The following is a 24044-nucleotide window of genomic DNA, read 5'->3' as shown; positions in this document are numbered from 1 at the left end:
ATTAATGTACCTTAACATTTTAATCAATATTTTAGAGAAGACAACAGGGAGAAGGTTAATCACAGCATCAAAAACTGCAGAAGCCAAAAGGCTGGACACACAGAAGAACCAGAATCCAAAAAAAATGACAATAGGACAGTGATGGGCCGAGACCAGCAAGGGGACATTTAATCGAGTTCACTGGAAGGTCTCTGTTGCAAAGAGTGCTGGTTGGCCCCCAATACCCAGTCTACTCCTCCACTTTAGAAATAAAAGAGCCGTTATCTCCCTATGACTAACTTCTGACCCACGAAATGTAAACAGGAGTGTTGGGTGGGACATCTAGGAAACTGCTTAAAGAACTGAATTAGCTAAGGTACATCCTTTTGGCCCTTCAGCCCTTTCTCCATTTTGTACTCTGTGATACCCTGAAGGAGCTTGTGCAGCCTCCTTGGACCATGGGGTGACCTTGAGGATGGAAGCCTGGCACTGCTGATGATGGACTCAGTGAAGGGCAAGAAGAGTCTCAGCCCCAATGACACTATGGAGCCACGAGAGCAATCCTGGATAGTCAGCACCTGGATTTCTTCCATGTATTAAAAGTTAATTTGTGTTCTTTGTGTCTGAAAAACATGTTTTAGTATACATAATGCTCAAAATAGAACACAATGTGAATATGGATGCCCAGAAAATTCCAAAGAAACGCAAATGAAATTCACTACCAAAAAAGGTGGCAGTGGCAGGGTTGTTCTCTTTCTTTTTTTTTTTAATATTTATTTTTTAGTTCTCAGCGGACACAACATCTTTGTTGGTATGTGGTGCTGAGGATCGAACCCGGGCCGCACGCATGCCAGGCGAGCGCGCTACCGCTTGAGCCACATCCCCAGCTCCCAGGGTTGTTATTCTCCATATGAGCACTAGTGAGAATACTTGAAGTCCTGCATAGAATTTTGGATTCCTCATTTCATCAGGATACAAATTCATACAACAGGCTTAAAACAGGTGCAGAATAAGTGCTTGTTGAAGTAAAGGATAGAGGAAGAGATCAGCCTAGCCTCGTAAAATACTGTTCAGCTTAAGTAGGACCAGTGAGTAAGCCACAAGACACAAATTCAGGCCAAATGCAAGACCTTTCTACCTCATGCAAAATAAAATAAATAAACTTTTAAGAATACACTGAAAGAAGCAACCCAAATATGCATCAATGGATGCATGGATAAACATACCTATCTGTTAAATGGAATATTGTTTGGCCACAAAAACAATGAAATACTGATACATGTTACAACATGGGTGAGCTTCATGCTAGGAGAAAGAAGCTGTTTATATGAAATATTCAGAATAACGAATCAATAGACAGAAAGCAGTTAAGTAGTTTCCAGGGGCTAGATGGAGGTGTAAATAAAGAACAACTGCTTAATGGGTACAGGGTTTTCATCTGAGTTGATGAAATGTTTTGGTACTAGATAGAGGTGGTAGCTGTACAACACTGTGAGTGTACTAAAAGCTACTGCACTGTATACTTTAAAATAGATGATTTTATGTTATATGAATTTCACCATGATAGAAAAAAGCATAAAAAACTATGTTAAAAAAAGGCTAGTACCTACTTGGTGGTAAAAGAAGCTGTATACAGAACTTAGTAATCTCCTTGCATCAAAAAAGCCACATCAAAATCATGAAAAAGACCCTTCATGGTCAAACCCCTTTCTCTACTGGAGAAGTACCAATGACTCAGAAAAAGATGTTTAAGACTTTCTATCATAGTTCTAAGGTTATCTGCCTGTACAACTCATTACCTAAATAGATGACATTTATTTTTGTGTTTTCTTCTTATGTGGAAATAAGATACTGTCCATGTAACTTGGAGACATTCTCACCATCCCTCCCTTACTTATCAAATCAATAATTTGTTCAGTTATAGTCATTTTGAAATTATAATGTGATAATTATAAATTCATAATTGCTACTTTCCATTGAAGGACAGAAGTCATATAATGGTAAATTTGTTATAACAGATTTTTATCAATTTTACAATAGATGATCATGTGAGAAACCATAGGAATGTCCCAAAGTAGGACTGGAAGCCATTTCTGTACTTTTCTCAGAAACTTAGCTGATTAAACAGCTGAACAAAAAGCTCCACCAAAATAATTTCACAAATTATTTTTACCATGACCCAGGGAGTCACTGTAGACATTTTCTCAGCTCCACATCAAAAGTAAAAATGTTAATGAGAAAAAGTTCAACTTGGTTTGAAGTCTTAGTTCTACAATGAAAGATTAATTTTGGTGAATTACATAATACAGACTCCCCTGTGGTTTAGCTCATACACATACACATTTGGCCACATTAAAAAGCCAAAAACATGTCCTTAAAATAGAGATATTAAAATATTTATTGTCTAACTTGGGTAAGTCCTAGAGTTATCACCAGTGTGAAAAAAGAGTCCTACTGACTTAGTAACTTAAATATGCATCAAAATTTTTTTTCACTTCTGTATTTAGAGGTGCTTCCTAAATAGCAGAAAATACTCAAAATATTTTAACAAGCAGTAGCTTGTATACTGTTAAATTCTCATGAGCTTAAAAATTTTTACTAATACATAGATAAATATTTAAAGTATCTGAGAAGAGAAGGGACATGTCTAAAACTCTGGGAACAAAACTGCTTCACCTTTCTTCTCACAACACTGGCAACATGAACCAGAAGGAGAGACAGCTTTCATATTTCAAGTTGATTCTGGACAGCACTCAAGTCAACTGCAACCCAGGACTAAATGAGAATAGATTTATTATGTGAGGATGAGACTAACACATTAAGGTTAATGCTTTACCAACACAAACTTGAACACTATATTTCAAGTCCCCACCAGTCTAGTATTTGGAATGTATGCTGTTTTGTCCAAATAAAAATTTACATAAGTCTTCTTTTTCCCACAGATTTCCATTTTATACAATCTACATAATGTTAAACTAATTTTATAAATAAGGAAATATCCTGTTCATTAATAATATATACCCACCACCTAGCAAAGTGCCTAGGATAGTTAGGTGTTTATTTAATTAAGCAACTGAGAGCTTAAGACCCAGATGAGCATAATCTTGTAAAATACATGCTTTAGAAAACCCTATGGTAATTACAATGATTCTGTCCCTTGTCTAACTTCTTTTGGAGACTCTGGAAAGATACATATTTACTCCTATAAGCAAAGTTCAGGAACCTTACAAATAGAATTGAAAAATTCTTCATTCATCATTAGCAACTGAAATAGAGTACAGAAAAGTGAGCAGAATACCACTGTTAAGGTCCCCATGAGGAACGGCTAAGGACAGTGTCACTAATCAGGATGCTGTGAAACTGAGTTACTTCAGAGGGTCATGCCCTGAACAGCTAATCTATGAAATCTTCTCCCTGGTAAGTGCAGCTGATAACCGTGATAAACATCAGCCTAAAATGTCAAGTTTTCAAAAGGACAAAGATATAAAGAAAAACACAAGTCACTTTGAAATGCCGGTGTTGGTTTACTCATTATAAAATGTCAATAAGGGGCTGGAGATGTGGTAGCGCGCTCGCCTGGCATGCGTGCGGCCCAGGTTCAATCCTCAGCACCACATACAAAGATGTTGTGTCCGCCGAGAACTAAAAAATAAATATCAAAAAATACTCTGTCTCTCTCTCTCTCTCTCCCCCACTCTCTCTTTAAAAAAAAAGACAATAAATCACAAAAGATAATTGAATTGATATACTAAACCACTAACAGGAATATCATTAATATTTATCAGAAGTGTAACAATCTAACAACTACATATTTTTCTTTTACCTTCTCTCACCAAAAATGGAATCACAAAACTGGCTGACTTTCTAGGAAGTAATTCAATTTCATTAAACTTGTCTTGATGAATTAGATATTTAAAGTCTCAAAGGCAGCACCAGTTCAAGAAGGTGATTCCCCTAGAACCTACAACTGGATTGATGAGTCATTTTATTTATACATATATGTACGTGTGTGTGTGTATACATACACACACACACACACACACACACACACACACTCTCTCTCTCTCTCTCTCTCTCTCTCTCTCTCTTTTTGCTCCTGCTGATGCAAGTCTCAAGATGAGACTGACATAAAAAGAGTTCACTATGACAGCTAATTCTCATGTTCCACATTTTAAAAAAAACTCCACTAATTATCAAAGGTATATAAAATTTAATGATAAACATTTAATATTTATCAAATTAGTTAAAAGTAAAGGTATAATAATATCCACATGCTGGAAAGATTATGGCAAAACTGATATACTCATAAAGTATTGGTATACAGTATAATTGGTATAACCCATTAGGAAAGCAATTTGGCCATAGGAATCATGACTGTGTTATGCTTAGGCACCTTGATATGTACTATTAATAAGAATTTGTCTTTCACTCCTGTGATCCCAGCCACTTGAGAGGCTGAGGCAGGAGGATTGCAAGTTCAAAAGTAGCCTCAGCAATTTAGCAAGACCTTGCTTCAAATTAAAAAAAAAAAAATGGGCTGGGGATGTAGTTCAGTGGTTAAGTGTCCCTGAGTTCAGTGCCCAGTACAAAAAAAATTGCCCTAAAGAAACATTTTAAATTAAGAAAAAAATCATTTAAGCAGGAAAATATTTATCATAAAATTTTCAGGCTGAAAATATTCAATGCGAAATACTCTTTTTTTCCTGGTACTAGGAATGAACCCAGGAGTGCTTTACCACTAAGCTACATCTCCAGCCCTTTTTACTTATTTTTTTTTTTTATTTTGAGACAGAGTTTTGCTAAGTTGCTGAGGCTGGCCTTGAACTTGTGATCCCCCTGTTTCAGCCTCCCAAGTTACTGGGATTACAGGCAAGTGAAATCGTGCTCAAGTTCCAGTGAGACATACTCCTAAATTCTGTTTATGCCTTTTGGTACTGCAAATGAAGTAGCAACACAGAAATATGACTGGCAAATGATAAAATATAAAAGCATATTTTCAATATGACTATAACCAATAAAAAAAACCCCTATAGATATACAAAAGAACAAGGGAATATGCAATGGTAGTAGCTATTTGCCATTTCTGACTTCTTGCCAATTTTTGTAAAATAATGCTATATTATCTTAAAATTAAAATAAAAAGCCATTTGAACTTTAAAAGAAAATATTTTCCTAAAATTAGCCTGTATATAAACCCTTTTCAGTGAAGATTTCAAATCAAAACTTGGTTGCAGACCCCTGCCTCTGCATTAAAAAATAAGTAAATAAATATCAGGTTCCCAAATATCATCATCTTCTCACCAAAACCTTCCAAATCCTTGGGCTAGTAAACTTGGAAAATGAAGTGTTATAGCCCTATATTAATAAGAGATTGCACATTATCTTATTACAGGTTCTGAGAAGATCTGCAATGGGCTATTTCATTTTGGCAAGCTCAGCCTCTGTTAGACGGTACTTGATCATAAAATAGTTTCTGTTCGGAAGACCTGTGAAGTATCTTCCTACTAGTTTGGAAAATACTGCTTGGATCCATGATATTCAAAGTGGGCAACAAAGGGAAGGCATCTCATTTACTAGACAGGTTCCAGACTCTCTACTCCCCAATTGGGAGTCACTAATGGGAATATACCTTATCCCTCAGATGCACATGAAAATATGTGAGTTTGGTAGTAGGGTGTCTCCACAGGGCAAATATATAGTATCTACTTCCCAGAGCTAAGAGATGGGCAAACAGCCCCCCTTCTATATAGTTCTTTAGAATTATGAGACTGTTACCTCAGGTTTAAGTATAGCTTTCATGCATGCTGGACAAAGAGGACCATTTCGGGAGAATTGAAGGGGAAGATGCCGAGTTCGATTGCGACATGCTGCCTCCTCACATATCAACCAGCCCTGGAGAGAAAAAAGAAAAAGTTTCAGTCTTATCACCAGCATCAACAAAAATAAATAATAAACACTTTTGTTATTAAGGTAAACTCATTTTATTCAAAACTTTCTTAGAGATTCTAAAATAGTTCTAGTTAACTTTCTCTCTAAACATGTTAAGATTCATGCGCTAAACCCATTACCAAGAGTGTAAGGCATAGAAACAAATGACCTTCCCAATAGCTGAGTGCCAGGTGCTTAATTACTTAATTGTTGTGTTTAGTTTTCTTCTCTGTAAAATGGGTACGGCAAGAGTACTTACCTTATAGGATTGCTGTAACAATAAAAGTGCTTATAACTAGGCTGGGGATGTAGCTCAGTTGTAGAGGCTTGAATAGCATATACAAGACCCTGGGTTCAATCCCCAATACCACACACACACACAAAAGTGCTTAGAACTATTCTTGGTGCAAAATAACAACTTAATAAGAGCAAGCATTTGTTTATTTAAAACTAAAACAGATTCTTCTATACATATTCTCTGGAAACATAGAACTGGCTGCCATGTTTTCAAGGACAACTTTGAAGGGTCACTGTTTTCTAGAGGTTTGCTACAGAGGTATCATAATCAGGTGAGTGTAAAGTGAGGGGTTGGGATATAATAAAGGCGGGCAAGGTATGTGCCCTCATCTCGGGGCAGTTCCACCTGCAGGGTGACAAGTAATGACCTGACCATCTGTAAATCTTGGAGCATTTTGAGAGATGACAACTTCTAAACTTGAAGAGTGAGTGGATGTTGCACAGATGGAGAAGGGAAGAAAGATAACTTGGGCAAGAAGAATTATATATACCAAAGAATGGAGACCAGAAAGAGTTATGCTGTGTAATCCATAACACATGACCCTATTCCCTATTTCTAGCCTGAATAGCCTATCTTTTCCCCCTTGTTAAGAGCAGTATACACATGACTGTTGCTTAATTATGTTACATACTTTAGTCTACTTTCCAAGTGGTGTTAATGCAAATCTAAAGGATGCCTTCATTCACTGTTATTTTGCTTGACTCATTCCTCAGGAATAGGCTCTCCTTGGAAGTAGGTACAACCAAACTCAAGGTAAAGTACCAAGAATTAGTTGTTCTGGCTCCATTTTAAGGCTTTTAAAGAAAAAGAAAGGGCACAGTAGAACTTTTTGACTTAAAAAATGCTACCTTTAAAGAATCTTAAATTAATCTAGTCAATACATTCATAGAAACTTCATTCCTATCTTCATTCAACAAGCTAAACTATTTTAAGTTAAACTACTTAATTTGAAATTTGCAGGTGGAGAGTCTCAATGAGTCCTTATGAAACTTCTAATATATGCCCAAAATTATATTAAATATTGTGGGGAGTAAGCAAAGGGGCTTCTGGCACAGAATTTCAAGAATTTATAATCTAAATAGGAATGCATGATCTATACACATATAAGACTAAGAGCAATTCTGTATTGATTAGAATTTACAGTTGGTTCCACACAACTTGGTACTGAGTATAAAGGTTAAACAATATAGAGACGGGATAGAGTTATGTTTGAAACAAACTACTACTACCACAATAAAAGACCATGAACCAGAATAAAGAATCAGTGGTTCTGAGTCATAGGCAACTATTTATTCCAATTTCTAGGGCCCATTAACCACATTTTTTAAATTTGAAGAAATTTACATTTTCATATTTCTGATACTTTTACAATTAACATGTACAGTTAATGATATATATATTATGTTTCCTCCAAAAAAAGCTGTTAGGTCAAGAGTGCAACTCACAACTGGCCCATCAGAATGAAAGAAACAGGTTGGGGGTACAGTTCAGAGGTAGAGAGTTTGCCTAGCACACGTTAGGTTCCTATCTTTTTTTTCTTTTCTTCCTCACCAAAATATACCAGCATGGGTGGGTGGGAGGAAGGGAGGGAGGGGGTGGGGACAAACAGACACACACACACAGAAATACAAAGAGAAAAGAAATAAGATACTTTGGTTTAGCCTGTTCAAGCATGGGGAATAGAGTAGGGAATAGTGGAGCTGTCAGCAGAAACAGGTATTAAATTTTAAATGTAATTATAAACCCTAAAGGTAAGACTGGTTGTTTCTGGAATTACCCATGAAGACATAATAATAAACAGTAAACTTCAAGCAAACCACATATGAAAAATACAGGAGTGAACCACTTCTCTATCATTCATTTGGGTTTGTTACATTATATTTGATATATGAGGCTTTATATTACTTTGGAATATGTGAGTCAGTTAACAATGCCAACCATAGATATAATTCATTCAATCTTAAACAATATTCAAAATTAGCAACAGACAGGTAATAACTAACATGTTTTGAGACAAATTATCAAGTACTAGAATACAACTGGGAAGTGAAAATCATTTTTTAGTTTTTAAAATTTAATGTTCCAAAAACTAAAGTTCTTTTCAGTTGTTTTTGAAACTTGATTCCATCAATTTACTATAACCTCAGGACTCACTGGGTGAGCTGCCAACCAAGGAGATGCTAAGTTGTCATTTCACCTGCTTTTAAAAGCAAATACCTAACTCTATCTGTGACAGAGTTACTAACTAAATGTCCTTTCAAATCATATAGAAAACAGATAATATAATTTGTCTAGACTTCCTACCAGTTATAATTAACATTAAAGAGGTCTTTTTTTCTTTGTCACCTCTCTATTCAGTGCTTATTTGGGTTTGTTTGTACTTACTATCTGTTAATCTCCCTTTACAAATGACAACAATAACTAGTGCTATTATGCATGGAAATTAAACATGCTGATAACTGTGTGAAGGGAACTGGGGCTGAAAAAAAATATTAGAAGCCTGTAACTCTTTATGCCTCTTGTTTTATTTTGATAATTAAGCTTTTGGCTGTGGTGTATTTTAAACAAAACACTTCTATGGAGGAAATAGGCCCTAATCATATTCAATATATGCTTTGCTTCAATTCAATTTGGTCTAGTTCATTTTGGTTAACCCCTTGTTCCCTCAACAAATGTTTCAACCATGCTAAATCTAACCTCTAAGAAACATTTGTGTTGTTAAAAATCAATGTGCCAGGTCACTGACAGTATTCCATGATGGTGCAAATATTACAAGATCTCATAGCGAATTTTTGCCTCTTAAGGGTGACAGAAACAAAGCAAATAAAAATATGAATATTGTATAAATTCACTTTGAATTATCACTTATAAATACAAAACTAAATATATTTTCATTTCCTGCTTTGGGGAACAAAAATGCCAAGTCAATGGAAGCCTGACCTATAAAAAAGGTCTGGTTTTAATAAAAATCTCTAGGATCATTGTAAGGTTGTCTGCCATACAAATATGTTGTTTTATTATGTTACACTACATGCAAATTGTCATAACCAAGAGGAATAAGACCATTAAATTTTCAGTTGCCTACCTCATCAGGTTTATAATTAGAAGGTTCAAAAGAGGTGAAGATAGCTGTCCAATAGCAAAACATTTACCAAAACATGCAAAGCTCTATCACCTGTTGCTTTAATTTCAGCATCACTAATTCCTTAAAATCATTGTGTATAAAATTGTGTCAAATACTGATTGGTTCTGATTGCTAAATTATATTTCTGAGACCTCAACTAAAATGGTTTCTGTCTGCACATGCTAAAAAGGGATCGATTTCCACTTGTAACTGAGGCGTTCCTGGTAGTTGTACCTTAAACACAAACTGTCTTATTTGTGTACATCTGTATTTTTAGAGGGATGTATACACAGAGAAATCATCCAGATTTGGAAATATGATGCATAGTAGGCCCTCAAAAATATCTTTTGAATAAATTAATAAGCAGAATCAATAAAATAAAATGCAAAGAAGCAAGTTTATGAAAAATAATAAAGCTTGGGTCTAAAATTCATAAAAAACCAATAATTCACAGTAGTTTTCATATTCTGGACTTCAATACATGGTGGGTCATTCTCCCATTCCCAATCAGTCACCATTTCTGTCCACTCATCTTTCCCCTATAGTCCCATTACCATCAACCTCACCAGACATAGACCTGAAGTTGTTCTACTGCAGTACTCTCTTACCTGGTTCCCCCAGCCCTTTTCTCTCCCACACCCAGTGTAAAGAGTTGCCAGGTGTAGTTTTCCATGGATCCCCATCCCATCATCTAATTGTATACCCTCCATAGTAAAGAACAAACTTGGTGGTCTGGTTTTCAAGTCTTTAAAACTCATCATTCTCAATACAAAACTCTCTTCCACATTGAATTGGTTTTGTCACAGTCCTCGTTACATTTTGTCCATTTTCACCTCCTTATCTTTGCTCATGCAGCAGAATATCTGTTTAGAATGTCTATTCCTTGAATATCAGTTCCATTCCTCTTCTGTGAGATTTCTCCAACCCACAGGAACTTCTCCCTCTATCACATCTGATACTGAGCACACATTGCTGTGCACTGTCTCTTAACCACCTTATCTTAACATCTTGTTTTATCTCCCTTAACTGGTCAGTCAGTCCCTGGGGAATGATCTGCTTTGAATCTGGTAGTGCCCTTCCTAGTCACTAGGGAAAAGGTTCACAATCAGTGAATACTGCAAAACTGAGGTGATTAAAAAAAAAAAAAACTGTACTCTCATTTTGTGTAAATCACCAAACCCATTCAATCCCTGAGTCTACTCTCCCTGAGAGTTTCTTCATCTATAAACAAGGAGGTGAAAATACTTATTCTGTTAAGGTTGTTCAGAGGATCAAATAAGAAAACTCAAAAATGTCCAGTAAAGGTTTTGAGGAAGATCACAGGAGAACTACAGTTGACAATGCACATTAAAGGTGCGCTACTGTAACCAAGAGAGAGAGCTTGGTCATTTTCCAGCAGATGTTATTACAAAATGGATAAATGATATGATTAGGTGGAACTTTCTCAATTTAGCTGCAAAATATTACATCTATGTAGTCAACATAAGTGAAAATTTCCTTAAGTTGTTCCTGATAGAACTATACTTGATTTGAAGTTATAGGTGGCAGAATAAAGTGAGGGAAGAGGAGGTGGTCTTTGCTTTATTTTAGCATTCACAGGAATTTTCAAGGGACAACACAGTTCTTTCACAATACATAATTTAGTTCAAATTGTAATGGCTTTCCAGGAATGCAGAGGAAGGGTCACAGGACAAGGTGTGTTAGCATATGTGTGTTTTCAGAATTCATCATATCATTATTAGTGTCTGTTAATGCCCATTGACTACACCTCTCCCCAAACTATAATGCACTCCAAGAATATCAGACTCTCTTTTCACCCAAAAGCATTTATAAATGTCCTGGGGTTCCCTTGCAGCCACATTTTTTCTGTCACGGAATTATCCCCAGTATAAAAAAAAAAAAAAATGGGTCTTCTTATAGATAGTGCACAGTATGGGCCCACAGCTGCTTTTGAAGAATGACATGTTGTGATTTGGGATTTCCAGAAATATCAAAAAACAAATTGCTTTCTGACCCACATTTGCACCCAAAACGGGGAGAAAATTTCCTTAAGATCTCCAGGGGAAGTTTTAACAGGAACATAATTTTGCTTTTAAAGCTAAATCTTCTACACTGTAACATGCTGGCATGTCGAAGAGTGATTATTAAGTCTCAGAGAGGTGCCAGGGTAGGAGATGAAAAATCAGGAAAAATAAATATATAAACTAACTATTCACCAAAGTTAATACAAAAATATTTTAAACAAAATTATCAAACAAAACAGAAATGGAAAGTGCCTTGTCGGTCAATGTAAGAATTTTAAATATTATTAAAATTGATTTTTTAAGTTAGATATCTCTTTAAATGAGCAGTCATATGTCATTTCATCCAAGTTATTTGAAACTTATTGATCTTATCATTTGCGCGAAGACCAGACTCTGCCATCAGTTTGCTGAAAGGATAATGGAGCACTCCCAAACTGTTATGATAGGTTAGATGCAAACAGCAGTCCTCATTTAAACACATAGAATAGCACTACAAGTGGACAAATTCCAACCTCAGCAATTGTATATTACATGATAAATTAGCAACTTGGTCTGCTTTGCCTCACATCAAATCCAATACCATAGTCTTGCTATTTTAATTTGCGATCAGAGCTTGAGCATCAGAAGATGTACCTGAGGTACATTAAAGAGCCCCATGCAAGCCATCTTCTCCTGCTATACTGTGAGCACAGAAAGCCAACAATTACCAGCAATTGTATTTTACCACTGTAGGACAATATTAGAACAGTTAAAATTGTCTCCATGTAAGCAACTGGGAAAAACATACTTAAAATGACTTTATATGGAAAATTACATTTTGGGGGGAAAAAAGTTCAATAGAGGACATGTATCTTTCTGTATGGGCAGCTAAAAATCTCTCTTAGTATATTCAAGACTATTCTATAAAATACTCTCCCTATTCATCCAACTCAAAAGCCAGCTACATTCTTAGGCTATAATAGGTCACAACTAAGTACACAGTACCTTCCTTCAGGAATAATTTTGCTTTGTCTGTCAACTGTCAACAAAGCACAAAGAGCTCATGCAACCCAGCCATGTACTGTGGATATTAGAGATCTAACAAAATACAAATAATAAGAACACAAGATTTCATAGCCACCCTGCTTTCACTTTATATGAGAAACTGAAAGCATTTTCCTCTCCACATTCCATTCATCTCTATTGTATTACAAATCTTTTCATAAAAGACTTTTTCCCTATGTGAAGCTACAAGTGACTTGGGGATGTAATATTCCAACTGCGATGAATGTCCAACTTTCCAATAAGAATGGTTATAAGTGGATGTGTCAGTGAAGGCATATAGTCATTTCAACAAGGAAAAGGAGGAAAGAATAAAATGGAATGAGATACAGTAAAATGGTTACTTTGGTACATATATCAATATTTTAGTGATGAAACCTCTAAGAAAAATTGTTCATTACTTTCATCACTGTCCCTGCCTCTCAAGACTTTATTCTTGAAAAAACACCACCTTAGCTATGTACACATGATAGTGAATAAACTTTAAACATAAATTCAAGGTTCAGTTTCATCAATTTGAACACAGAAAAAAAGACTGGAAGGAACTACTCAAAAATGCCATCACTTGTATTAAGGTGGTTTCTTCTTCTGCTTCTATATTTTCTAAAATTTTCCACCACAAGCATATACTGCTTTTATGATCAGAAAACTATTATTAAAGAAAGAAGAGACCATTTTTGCCAAGAGTTTTCACTGTAGTTGAATCACTAACACATCTGAAAAATATTCTGAGCTGTATCCCATGTTTGATTATTGCCAAGATGAATTTTCAGGGAATATCCTTATGGTGGGGGGGGGCACAAGAAAAAAATACCATTTTTTAAAAAAAAATCTCCTACTAAAGGCAAAATTTCAAAAATAGGTCAGCTTAATCACATAAGAAGTAAAAAGTGGCAGGGCAGGTATTATTGGTATTGGAATCAGTTATTGAGCAACTCACTAAAATGCAAAGTCTTTTATAGGAATATGATCTTTATGATGGAGAAATCTCTGAAGGTAAGTAATAAATCAGTTTAAAGAGAGGTGCCTTATTCCCCACGCCCTTTCCCCTGCCTTTATTCAGTGTGCACACAGATCAACTGAGATGTCCTGGGGTAAGAATCAAATAAAAAATTCAATCAGGAGGGTATGCTTAGACCCTTATTACCAAAAGATTCGCTCTTTGCTTAAATCCAGCTAAAAGTAGTTTTTACTTTTTGTTTGTTGGTAGACTAGTATTTGCTAGTATGGTTTAATGTGTTATGCCTTTGGGTAACTAACAACAAATGTTAAAACTGAATTTTCTATGAAGTTGCCACAAAGGCCATCTTAAAATCAGAAAGGAGTTCAAACCATCACCAGGCAATGTTTGTTCATTTAACTTTAATTATTTTCTCTTTGAGAATGGTACTAATGAAACTGAATATCTTTCATGGTTTCGAAGGGCCGTTTGAATAGTCTGCAAACAGAACTAAGGGTAGACAAGAGATCTGGCTGAGCCAGGGGGTTGCTAGGTGATGCAGAATGTAAACCCACAAACTTGTTAAGGTTTGCTTTGCTTTCATGCCATTTTCACACACTCTCAAAAGTTTTGAGAACTGATTTTTCAGGTGGTCATTACAAAAAAGAAGAATCCCCTTACTCCAAAATTTACTGCCCCAGATGCTCTGCCAGACTGAAAAGAGATGAAATCCATCTGATCTTTGGTAGTAACATGGGAAACTTTTGGTTTTACATAAACATATGATTATAGATTTTCTGGATGCCCCTAACTTAAGAAACAAATGCAAGGTGGATTTTAATATTTCAAAAAGACACTCTGAATCTTATCCAACTTTAAATAAAATAAGGATTTCCTACTAGAAAAAAAAAAGGTGATCTATACAGTTTGGAAGGTTTGGGGCAAAAAACCCAAAACCCCATGAAAAATGCCTTAGCACAGATCATCATGACAACCCTTTCTATTTAGCCACTCTCCTCTCTTCCGGCCTGCACCAAGTCTGACTGCCTGTGAGGCTTCTGCCTCCTGCCCCCTCCCCCAGCCTCCTTTTTAAGTAGCTGATCAGAGATTGTCCAGTAAGAGCACTTTATTAGATCATCAGCCAGAGGGGTTCACAAGTACCGAGAGCAATGGGCTCAAATGCGGCACATCAGTTTTAATAGACCAGGGGCTACTAGTAAACTGCAGATACTGCTGAGAACTTTCCATGCACTGAACTCTTGAAAAAGCACCGTCTCTCCAGCTTAAATGCAGCTGCCTCTTTCAATGCCGCAAATGGGTAAATTTGACAAAAAAGCCACCATTAAGACTACATGAAAGGCTCAAGACAACATCCTTTCAATGCTTTGTACTTCAGTAATCAGATGTACTTACTCACCCCCTCCCCCAAACCCGATCAAGAACTATTTCTGAATGGTAGGAAATAATTCCACTTTGTACATCTTTTAGTTAATCAAGACTTTCTATTCAGCAATTTGACCTTTTGTTCAAAACAGGATTATCAGTTTTTTCGCCAGTTACCAAGGGCGACTCGCATGGTGAACATAATTGCAATAATTTGCAAAACACCATGGCAACCCACATTACAACTAGGTAAATACTGGGCTTTTGTGCTACATTGTTATTTTCAGAGATGCTGAAGTCAAAGAACGAATGACAAATGAACACAAAATTTATATTTGCTTTGTCTCAAAAGAGAAGAAAATTGATAACAAGAATTGGGGGGAAACCGACTACAGCTGTAATTTCTAACTTGATTAATTAGGATGGTAACAGTCCTTAACAGTATATTCAACAAACAGCCCTGACTTCGTCTCTCCACCCACCTCTCTCTATACCACTACCACTATCTCCCCCACCCCAGACAAATTTTTTCAGCTTGGAGAACAAACATCCCCCATTTGCTCTTTTCTTCAACTTAATGGAATCCTTAATTGCAGAATATTGTTCTCCTGCTCTTCACCGCAATGAAAACGAGAGAAAGGAGGAGAGTTCCAGGGCAGACAGGGAGCTACAGTCATTTTTTTCCTGCCTTTTTTGGACACCCCAGGCCCAATGATGAGACGGCATTTTCCTGGTATCAGCAGCTGTTTCGTAGCAGACAATAAAGTAAAAACTATTTAGCTTTGCAGAAAAGCCAGTGTTTCCTCTTGGCAACACAAGGTAAGTCCACATGCCGAGATGAAGTTTCATAATTTAAATGCCAGAACATAAGATGAGAAAATAATGATGATCATAATAATAAACCATACATTGTTCTTATAAAGAAATTATTAACTGTGGAACTGTCCAAAAAGCTGTTGAAATGCATGTGTTTGCAATTTGAGGAAGATGTTCAACAAAATCCAATGTACTGAAAACCACTTTATACTCAGAGATCCCAATTCACAAAACAATCTAAAAATATAAATTGAGTACTCAGGAATTAACGCAAAAATCAAACTCATATTTTTAGCAGATAAGCAGTCTTACAAACAGCATTACAATCTTTTCAATAATAAATGATTGGAAAAGTTACAGCAGAATTTTTTAACTCAGATATGAAAGGCAGGTTCTATTTTATAGTAAAGGGGTGCTTTTCTTCCTAAGAGACACAAATTCTACTATAATGTCTAGCTTTTTGTAAATTATCAAATCTGACTTTCTCATGCAAAATGTAGTATTCGGGGATGAGAAAAGAAAAATACACACAGAAAGGGCTCGCAGAAGTTATACTGCCGAGATCTCCAGAGACAAGCAGCTGCAGATGCATTCTGTTCACAGCCCAGCCTGCTTTCCTTCATCTGCCTCCTAAGGAGGAAGAGCCAAAGGAGAGTATCTGAAATGATCTGAATATTTCCCCTAACTTTTGAAAAAAATCAAATGAGCCTGCTATTATAACAGTTCATTCTTATTTGTGAGGGCTGAAAATTCCCACACACATCTCTATGATTCAACATAGAGAAATCACAATGTAACATTCTTCAGAATATGCCTCCAAAATTATAGATACTGTGAGTTCTCTTGAGTAGTAGAAATCAAAAGTATGTGACACATTAACTCCTTCTCAGTAACAATCTCTTTATACTTTAAAATATGCTTTATTTTTTGGCTTATTAACTCATTGTGAATTTACCATACCTGTATTAAGTACACTTCTATCAAAAGTCTAAATGTTAAGAGAAACTGTATTCTTTAATGCCCAATGATAAAGGGGTGAACAAGCCTTCAGTACTTTTTGATCAAATAGAATCATAAAGTGTGCCTAAAATCTCCATGATACTTGAACTTCTTTAAGAAACTCTCATTTATTACATTTTTATACTCTATCCAGAATTTCTTCATTTTTGACATTCTACCTAATATTCTTGCACTCCCCGCAACCATTCATGGCTTTGGTTCTAGTGAGTTTCTTTTCTTCTATCAATTTGTTAGGATGCTTCCTGACTTCTTTTGTTTAGATAAGCTCATCTACAAGGAATCACAACATCCAACCTCCCATAACATTATTCAAATCCACAAATCAGGAATGGTAAACACCTTGCAGCTGTATTGCGTTCCTTCTCCAACTCTGTCACCATGGTTGCTACAGGATGGAAGCTGGCATTGAACATTAAAACCCATCTGCTATCTCTCTCAAATTATTCTTGCTCTTAAATTTTCAACTTTGGTTGCACATTGGGATCACCAAAGGAGTATTACAACACAGATGGCTGGTCATTATCCCCAGAATTTCCGGTTCACATCTTAGATGGGACCCAAGAAATTGCAACTTTAACAAGTTCCCAGGTGATACTGCTGCTGCTTATGGCTTAGGGACCTCACTTTGAGAAGCACCAGTCTGGGAAATACAATGAGCACCAGGATTTTAAAAAGCTCCTCAAGTGTTTTCTAATACATAACCAAGGTTGAGAACCACTGTTCTACATTATTCTCACTCTATTCCTACTGGTTATCATCTTCTGAACAAGGAACTGTATACAAAAGAACTATACTTAACAAACCTTCTCTCTCAACTCTTTACCCTCCAATATTTATTCTTTCTCTAGATTTTTTTTTTAAATTTTTTTAATATTTATTTTTTAGTTCTCGGCGGACACAACATCTTTGTTGGTATGTGGTGCTGAGGATCGAACCCGGGCCGCACGCATGCCAGGCGAGCGCGCTACCGCTTGAGCCACATCCCCAGCCCCTCTCTAGATATTTTTTATGTGCGTAACTCTTAATTCTTCCAGGTTCTCCATGTAAAATGAGAATTATCAAACCCTCAAATATGATTTGCTTCTACAAAAAGAACTAACCAATTCCTCAATAGTTTATAAATATGAATATATATATATATAGTTTATTAGCATTCTTCCTTTAAAAAAAAAAAGAATCTTATTCTAACAGCAATAATACAGTCCCTGAAATATAAAATGTGCTTCACATAGAATCACAGAATTTTAGGAGTGCTGGTGAAAACCATTGTCTACGAAAAGTGACCACAATTACATTTTTTTTTTTACTTTGAAAAGTAATATGAAGCAATATGCTTAAACCCTACATTTTAAATATGAAAGGAACTTCAGAGCTCTGGTTTAAAACTTAATAATTGACAAAAATGAGGCCCAGGAAAAAGTAAATTACCTTTCACACTCTCATATGGTGTTTGGGCTGAATGTCTAGTTCAGTACTGTTTAGTCTCTACATATGCTGCTCAATATATGAGCCAGTAGCTGTTTGTGGGACTTGAGCACTTGGAATGTGGCTACTCCAAACTGAGATATGTTACAAGTTCAAAATATGCAGTGAATGTCAAAGACTTAGTTTTTTTTAAAGAGAGAGAGAGAGAGAGAGAGAGAGAGAGAGAGAGAGAGAGAATGAATTTTTTAATATTTATTTTTTAGTTATCTGCAGACACAACATCTTTGTTTTGTATGTGGTGCCGAGGATCGAACCCGGGCCACACACATGCCAGGCGAGCGTGCTACCGCTTGAGCCACATCCCCAGCCCTCAAAGACTTAGTTTTAAAAAAGAGAATACAAAATAGTTCATTGATTTTTTTTTACTCATTATAGATTGAAGTAATATCTTGAATACATTGGGTTATATAAATTATTATTTATAACTATCCCTCCCTTTTTAAAAAAAATACAAGTGGATCATATACACTGGCTAAAATCTGCTTTTTCACTTACAAAGAGGATATTTTGCCCTCTGAGTAATAGAGATCTGCAACTTTTTTAAAAATATTTTTTTAGTTGTAGTTGGACAAAATATCTTTATTTTATTTATTTATTTTTATGTGGTGCTAAGGATCAAATCCTGCGCCTCACCCAAGCTAGGCGAGTGCTCTATACTGCTAAGCCCCAGCCCTCTCTGCAATGTTTTTTAATGTCTGTGCAGAACCCTATCATATGACTGTTAATAATTTAATGAATCCTCTTGATGAACAATTGGATTGTTTTCAGTCTCTTATTACTACTGATAATGATGAGCTCCTTGTTAGCCTTCTAACAGTACTTTTCTATTTTGAGACAGGGTCTCACTAAGTTGCCCAGGTTGGCTTCAAACTTGTGATCTTCTTTCCTCAGCCTCCTGAGTAGCTGGGATTACAGATGTGTGTGCCACCACATCCCTCTTTAATAGTACCTTTAACAATACCTGTAAGTACTATACATCTGTATGGATAACTAAATTGGAACTGCAAAGTTCATTAACAAATTTTTTGACAGATGTTGCCCAATTGCTGACCAAGGAGAATGTATCAATTTTCACATTCACCAAAAGCGTATGAGATGGTTCCTTCCCCACACCATAGCACACATTGCATATTATCTAAAATTTTGGATCTCTGACAAGTGAAAAATGATAGTCATATGACTTCTGAAACTGAGAGTAAGGTTGAACATCTCTACTCATGCTTGTAAGTCCCTGGCATTTCTATATTTAAGAATTGCCTCTTCCTGTCCTTTATCCATTTTTCTACTAGGTTGTTAGTCTTTTTCTCCTTGATTTGCAAGAGTGCTTATATATGCGAAGGAAATTAGCTCCTATTTGTTAACATGCATTGAAAACATTTTCCCCAGTTCATTACTTCTTTTGACTTTATGCTATGTATGTGCATATATTTGCATTGAAGAAATTCTTATTTTTAAATTTGTATCAAATTTCTTGATATTTTCCTTTTTGAATTCCAAATTTTGGATCATTTCAAGAAAAATCTCAGATAGCTGAAGCACAGATAACATTTAGGGCAGCGAAATTACTCTGCATGATACTATCATGATTGACACATTTGCCCAAACTTACAAAATATACAACACCAAGACTGAACCAAACTATGGACTTTGGGTGATAGTGATGTATCAGTGTAGAATGATCAACTGTAACAAATGTACCATTAGGGTGGGGGATGTTTATAATGGGGGAGACTATACATGTGTGGGAGCAGGGAATCTATGGGAAATCTATGTATTTGCTTCTCAATTTTGTTGTGAACTGTTCTAAAATTGAAGTCTATTAAAAAAAAAAAAAACTCTTCCCAACTCCAAGACTGTTAAAAGTTCATTACTTTTATAGTATTTTTTCTAGGTAATTTTTTGATCCATCTGGAATTTGTTTTAATATTGAAGAGCAATGAAGAAATTCAGTTATATTTTTCCAGATGACTTACTACGTACTGATATGAACCATTCCTTTATAAATATTAAATGCAATTTTGGATCTATTACACAAAATGTTTTAACAACCTTAAATTTCTAAAAACTGCATAACTGGTAGGACACATGGGTCATTCTCTTTGTCAGAATTTTCATGTGATTTATTTTTAAATTGAGGAAGCTTTAAATTTATGGATAAACTTAGTGAACTGACAAACCTGAAATGTTCATCAGTTGAGATAGCTAAGAATACATGTTTTTCATTTACTACAGACTTCTTTTAAGTCCTTCAGCAACATTTTAAAGTTTATATACATACACATCACTTTTACTAAGTTTATTTACTCCTAGGTATTTAATCTTTTTAAGTTGTTAACATAAATAGAATTTAGTTCTTTCATTCTATTTCCTAACTGGTATAGGTCAAAGCTACTGATTTTGTATCAATTTTATAACTAATAACCCTAATATATTCTTTTTGTCTGATTTCATTGGGTTTTCCAGGCTTATAACCACCTGCAAATAACAGTTTTTATATATTTCTTTTTCTTATCTAATTACAATGGCTAATACTTTTAAAACTTTTAAAAAACATTTTTCTTTGTAATACCTTTGTTTTATTTATTTATTTATTTTTATGTGGTGCTGAGAATCAAACCCAGGGCCTTGCACGTGCCAGGCAAGCACTCTACAGCTGAGCCACAACCCCTAGCCCTTACTTTTAAAACTTTTATTGACCACATTTCCATCAGGCTGCCTCTCGCAGCATATTTTCTAATAATCTTCAATTGTAGACATCCAAATTAAGCCAAATAAAAAAAAGTAATATTAAAATAATTATGGATTCTATAGAGGCCTTTGGTCTCAGAGTGCCTAAAGTCAACTTTGGTGCTGCATTTAGTTTAAGGATAATAAACAGCTGACTAAATATTGAAATAGCTCCTTGTGTGTTTGGGGAAATAGTCCTCTTAAAATTTCCCTTCCCTTACATAGGTCTTATTTTAACTAAACTTAATTATTTGATTACTTCTCCAGCTCTGGATCAAAAAACAAAACAAAATAAAACCAACAATATAACCTAGGAGACATCTCAATTCTGGGGACCTCTTCTTTCAGAAAGAAGGGTGCTACAACAGGCTAGATAGTTGCAAGGTCTTCCAAGTACAAGCATACTCTTAATTTTATGACATAATTTTTTTTAGACTTATTTATAATTAGGGTAAGTAAAATGTATACATGTTCCTGTCATTGAAAGTACATCCTCTTAACTAAATCTCATTATTTCATCATTTTAAGCCAGAACTTCTGGTTACTATTGTTTTCATTCAAATGTTGCTGAATAGTACGCATCAATGAATGTCTAGTGTAGTGGTTCTTAAAATATGGTTCCTAGATAAGCAGCACCTATGGCCTCACCCTAGACCTAGAATCAGACATTCTGCAGGTGGCACCCAACAATCTGTTTTAGCAAGTCTTCCACAGCATGGCTGTGATAAGTGGTTATGTATTTATTCCAGTAAGTTCTCATAAGTATAAGTCATGACATTAAATGGCATACTGTATCAAGTTGTAAAAAATAGAAACCAGGCTAAGGTAGAGTGCTAGAATGACAGATAAAAGGTTAAATATATATATACACAGAAAAATACAATTTGTTGCCACATACTGACATTGTGCCCATTGTACTACCCTTTTTAAAGGATTTTAATACATATTCTACAATTTCTAAATCACAAGAAGCATATGGAAAGGATCCCTGAGGAAAATATATTCCACTTTAGGAGATGTTTTCATATGTTACTGAAACAGGTTCAAAGAAAACTTCTTCAGCTTCACCTCCCAGGTTCTCTTGGCCTTGCTCTGAATCTTATAACTAGCCCATGAATCTATCTTCATGTCAGACCCATCTGTGGTAAACTGAATAAACCTCCCTTGGATGCTGAGATGCTTTTAGGAATGCCTGTCCACTTGCTAGTCCACTGCCCTACTTTTAATTCCACTTGAGAGCTTAGAAAATGCTATTAGAAAAAGATTCTCTTTAGCTCCTCATTTGATGTTTTATATAATAATTCTAAAGAATTTGACTTTGCTGCATAAGTACTGTCACTGAGTGTTCCTTCAGGAAAGCAGAAAATGGGGCTGGAGTAGGCCATTAATTTACTAAGAACAGAGAAGTCTCTTACCTAATCAACTCTTCTTCCCTAGGAACACTCTCAGAAGGCCTTGTATATTAGTTGCCAGCAGAGAGATTTACATTTTACATGCTGGACTTCAAAGTATCATCAAGGAAGGAAAGCCACTTGTAACAGGATGAATTTTATGAATTCTTTGAGGATGAAAGAAAGACTGAAATATTATGCTCACTGGCCACAAACCTGACTAGCATTTATTGAACACACAAAAGTCCTCTGCTTCAACGTGGTCAAATACCTGAGGCATTTTACATACAAGTATGAAATAATGAAGACTCTCTGCTCTACTGCTACACTTAAAGAGTGTCAACAAAATACTGATGACTCTAGCTGGCAAACTGAACAGAAAGGACTTTCAACTAGCCCACCTCATATCCAGACTGCTCATACCAGGATCATTATTATGAAAGTGATACTTAAGTAACTTTTAAAGTGAAAACCCTCCAGAGGGTCATATTTTTGACATAGATCTATGAATCACTTTCTTCAGATGAATGCTTACTAAGGACAAACAACATGCTGGATCTATACTAAAAAGAGCTTCAACTGCACTTGAGTTATGGCTCTTTTTATTTGGGAGACTGGTAGTGCAAGAGGATAAACATGACTTCAGGTGAAGAAAGAGGTCCAAGTATTCATACATAAAGGAGGACAAAATGTTTGAGAATGGAGGAAAGAAACAGCAGAAGGGCAACCACAGGTCAGCCTCTTGGACCGCAAAGGCTAGATTCCTATCATTGCACTCTGAGCCCCTATGGCCTAGGACAGTGTCTGATATACTATGGGGGCTGAAAAAATATTCTTTTAATTTTAACTTTAATCAGATGGAATGAAACTCTCTGATACCAAGAGTATTTCAGATGGCTGAACACTCCAGCTTCCTTCAGGCTAGGCTACCTGGGAGTCCAAAAACCCTTCTCTGCCTCCCTTCACTGTGCCTCCTTTGCAAGAGGCAGATAAAGCAAACCTGTGGCAAAATGGAAAGGCAGGAATCAATTCCAAATTCTCCTCTCATCTTGCTGTTTCAGTGGTTACATCACTTGGGCAAACTCTTCGCCATGCAAGCCTTTGGGTGTGTTCCCATGGGTAATGCAAGTAACACCCACCCTGTCTCTTTCATGAAAAGATACTGTGCAAGACCAATGTCTCAAACTGCATGTATGCAAACTGTGTCTTCTCTTCCTGCAATATACAATGTGGTGTTTGTGGGTATTTTTTCTTTAAGGGAATGCTTAATAAAACATTTTCATCAGGTTGCTGTGGAGCCACTGCCTAGTAATAGCCAACTCGGGAATGATGATTTAATCCATATTACCTGTAAAATGGAAGACAGTGCACCATATCTATGTTCTTTCACAGGAGACAACTCTATGATGACATTAATTAAATGTGGAATATAACCAAAAGATATGATTTGTTGGTTAATGAGAGACAAATATCAAGGGAAACTATACTTTTAGGAAGATGATGCCTGAAGATAAAAAAAAAAAATCCTCATCACTCATTTTCTCATGGGTAACAAGGCTTCTGCCAGAAACAACATCTCTCAGAAAATTCAAAGACATTGTTGCTAGCTAGCCTCTTCTCAGGGCTTCTTAAAGTATATAACTTTGGGAAGTAATGCCATGTCCCAAATTTCTTATCCTGGAATGACTTAGTTTCATTGTACAATGATACAAGAATCCTCTGACCATTAATATTTTCCATTTAATTCTTGTCTGAAAGCTCCAAAATAATCTAGCTCATCATCTACCCTGACCAAGGAATGAAAATATGAGAACATAACCTTCTACTAAATAACCAAAACGACTCTTCTCATTTGCCCAGCATTATTTAACCTTTTCCCTAACATGGA

General features: G+C 35.8%; 1 protein-coding gene across 2 annotated transcripts in view; it reads right to left on the bottom strand.

The window, feature by feature from the left end:
* Nucleotides 1–24044, bottom strand: part of POLA1 (DNA polymerase alpha 1, catalytic subunit) — a 296467-nt gene that overhangs the window by 98624 nt on the left and 173799 nt on the right. For both annotated transcript variants that reach the window (XM_081276741.1, XM_081276742.1), the window contains exon 35: nucleotides 5755–5871. In XM_081276741.1, coding sequence (XP_081132867.1) covers nucleotides 5755–5871 — 117 coding nt within the window. The remainder of the gene's footprint in view (nucleotides 1–5754; nucleotides 5872–24044) is intronic.

The sequence above is a fragment of the Spermophilus citellus genome (genome assembly GCF_964194105.1).
Source record: "Spermophilus citellus genome assembly, chromosome: X".
NCBI lineage: Eukaryota > Metazoa > Chordata > Mammalia > Rodentia > Sciuridae > Spermophilus > Spermophilus citellus.
The sequence above is the reverse complement of the archived record's forward strand: the minus strand, read 5'-3'. Positions and strand labels throughout refer to the sequence as shown.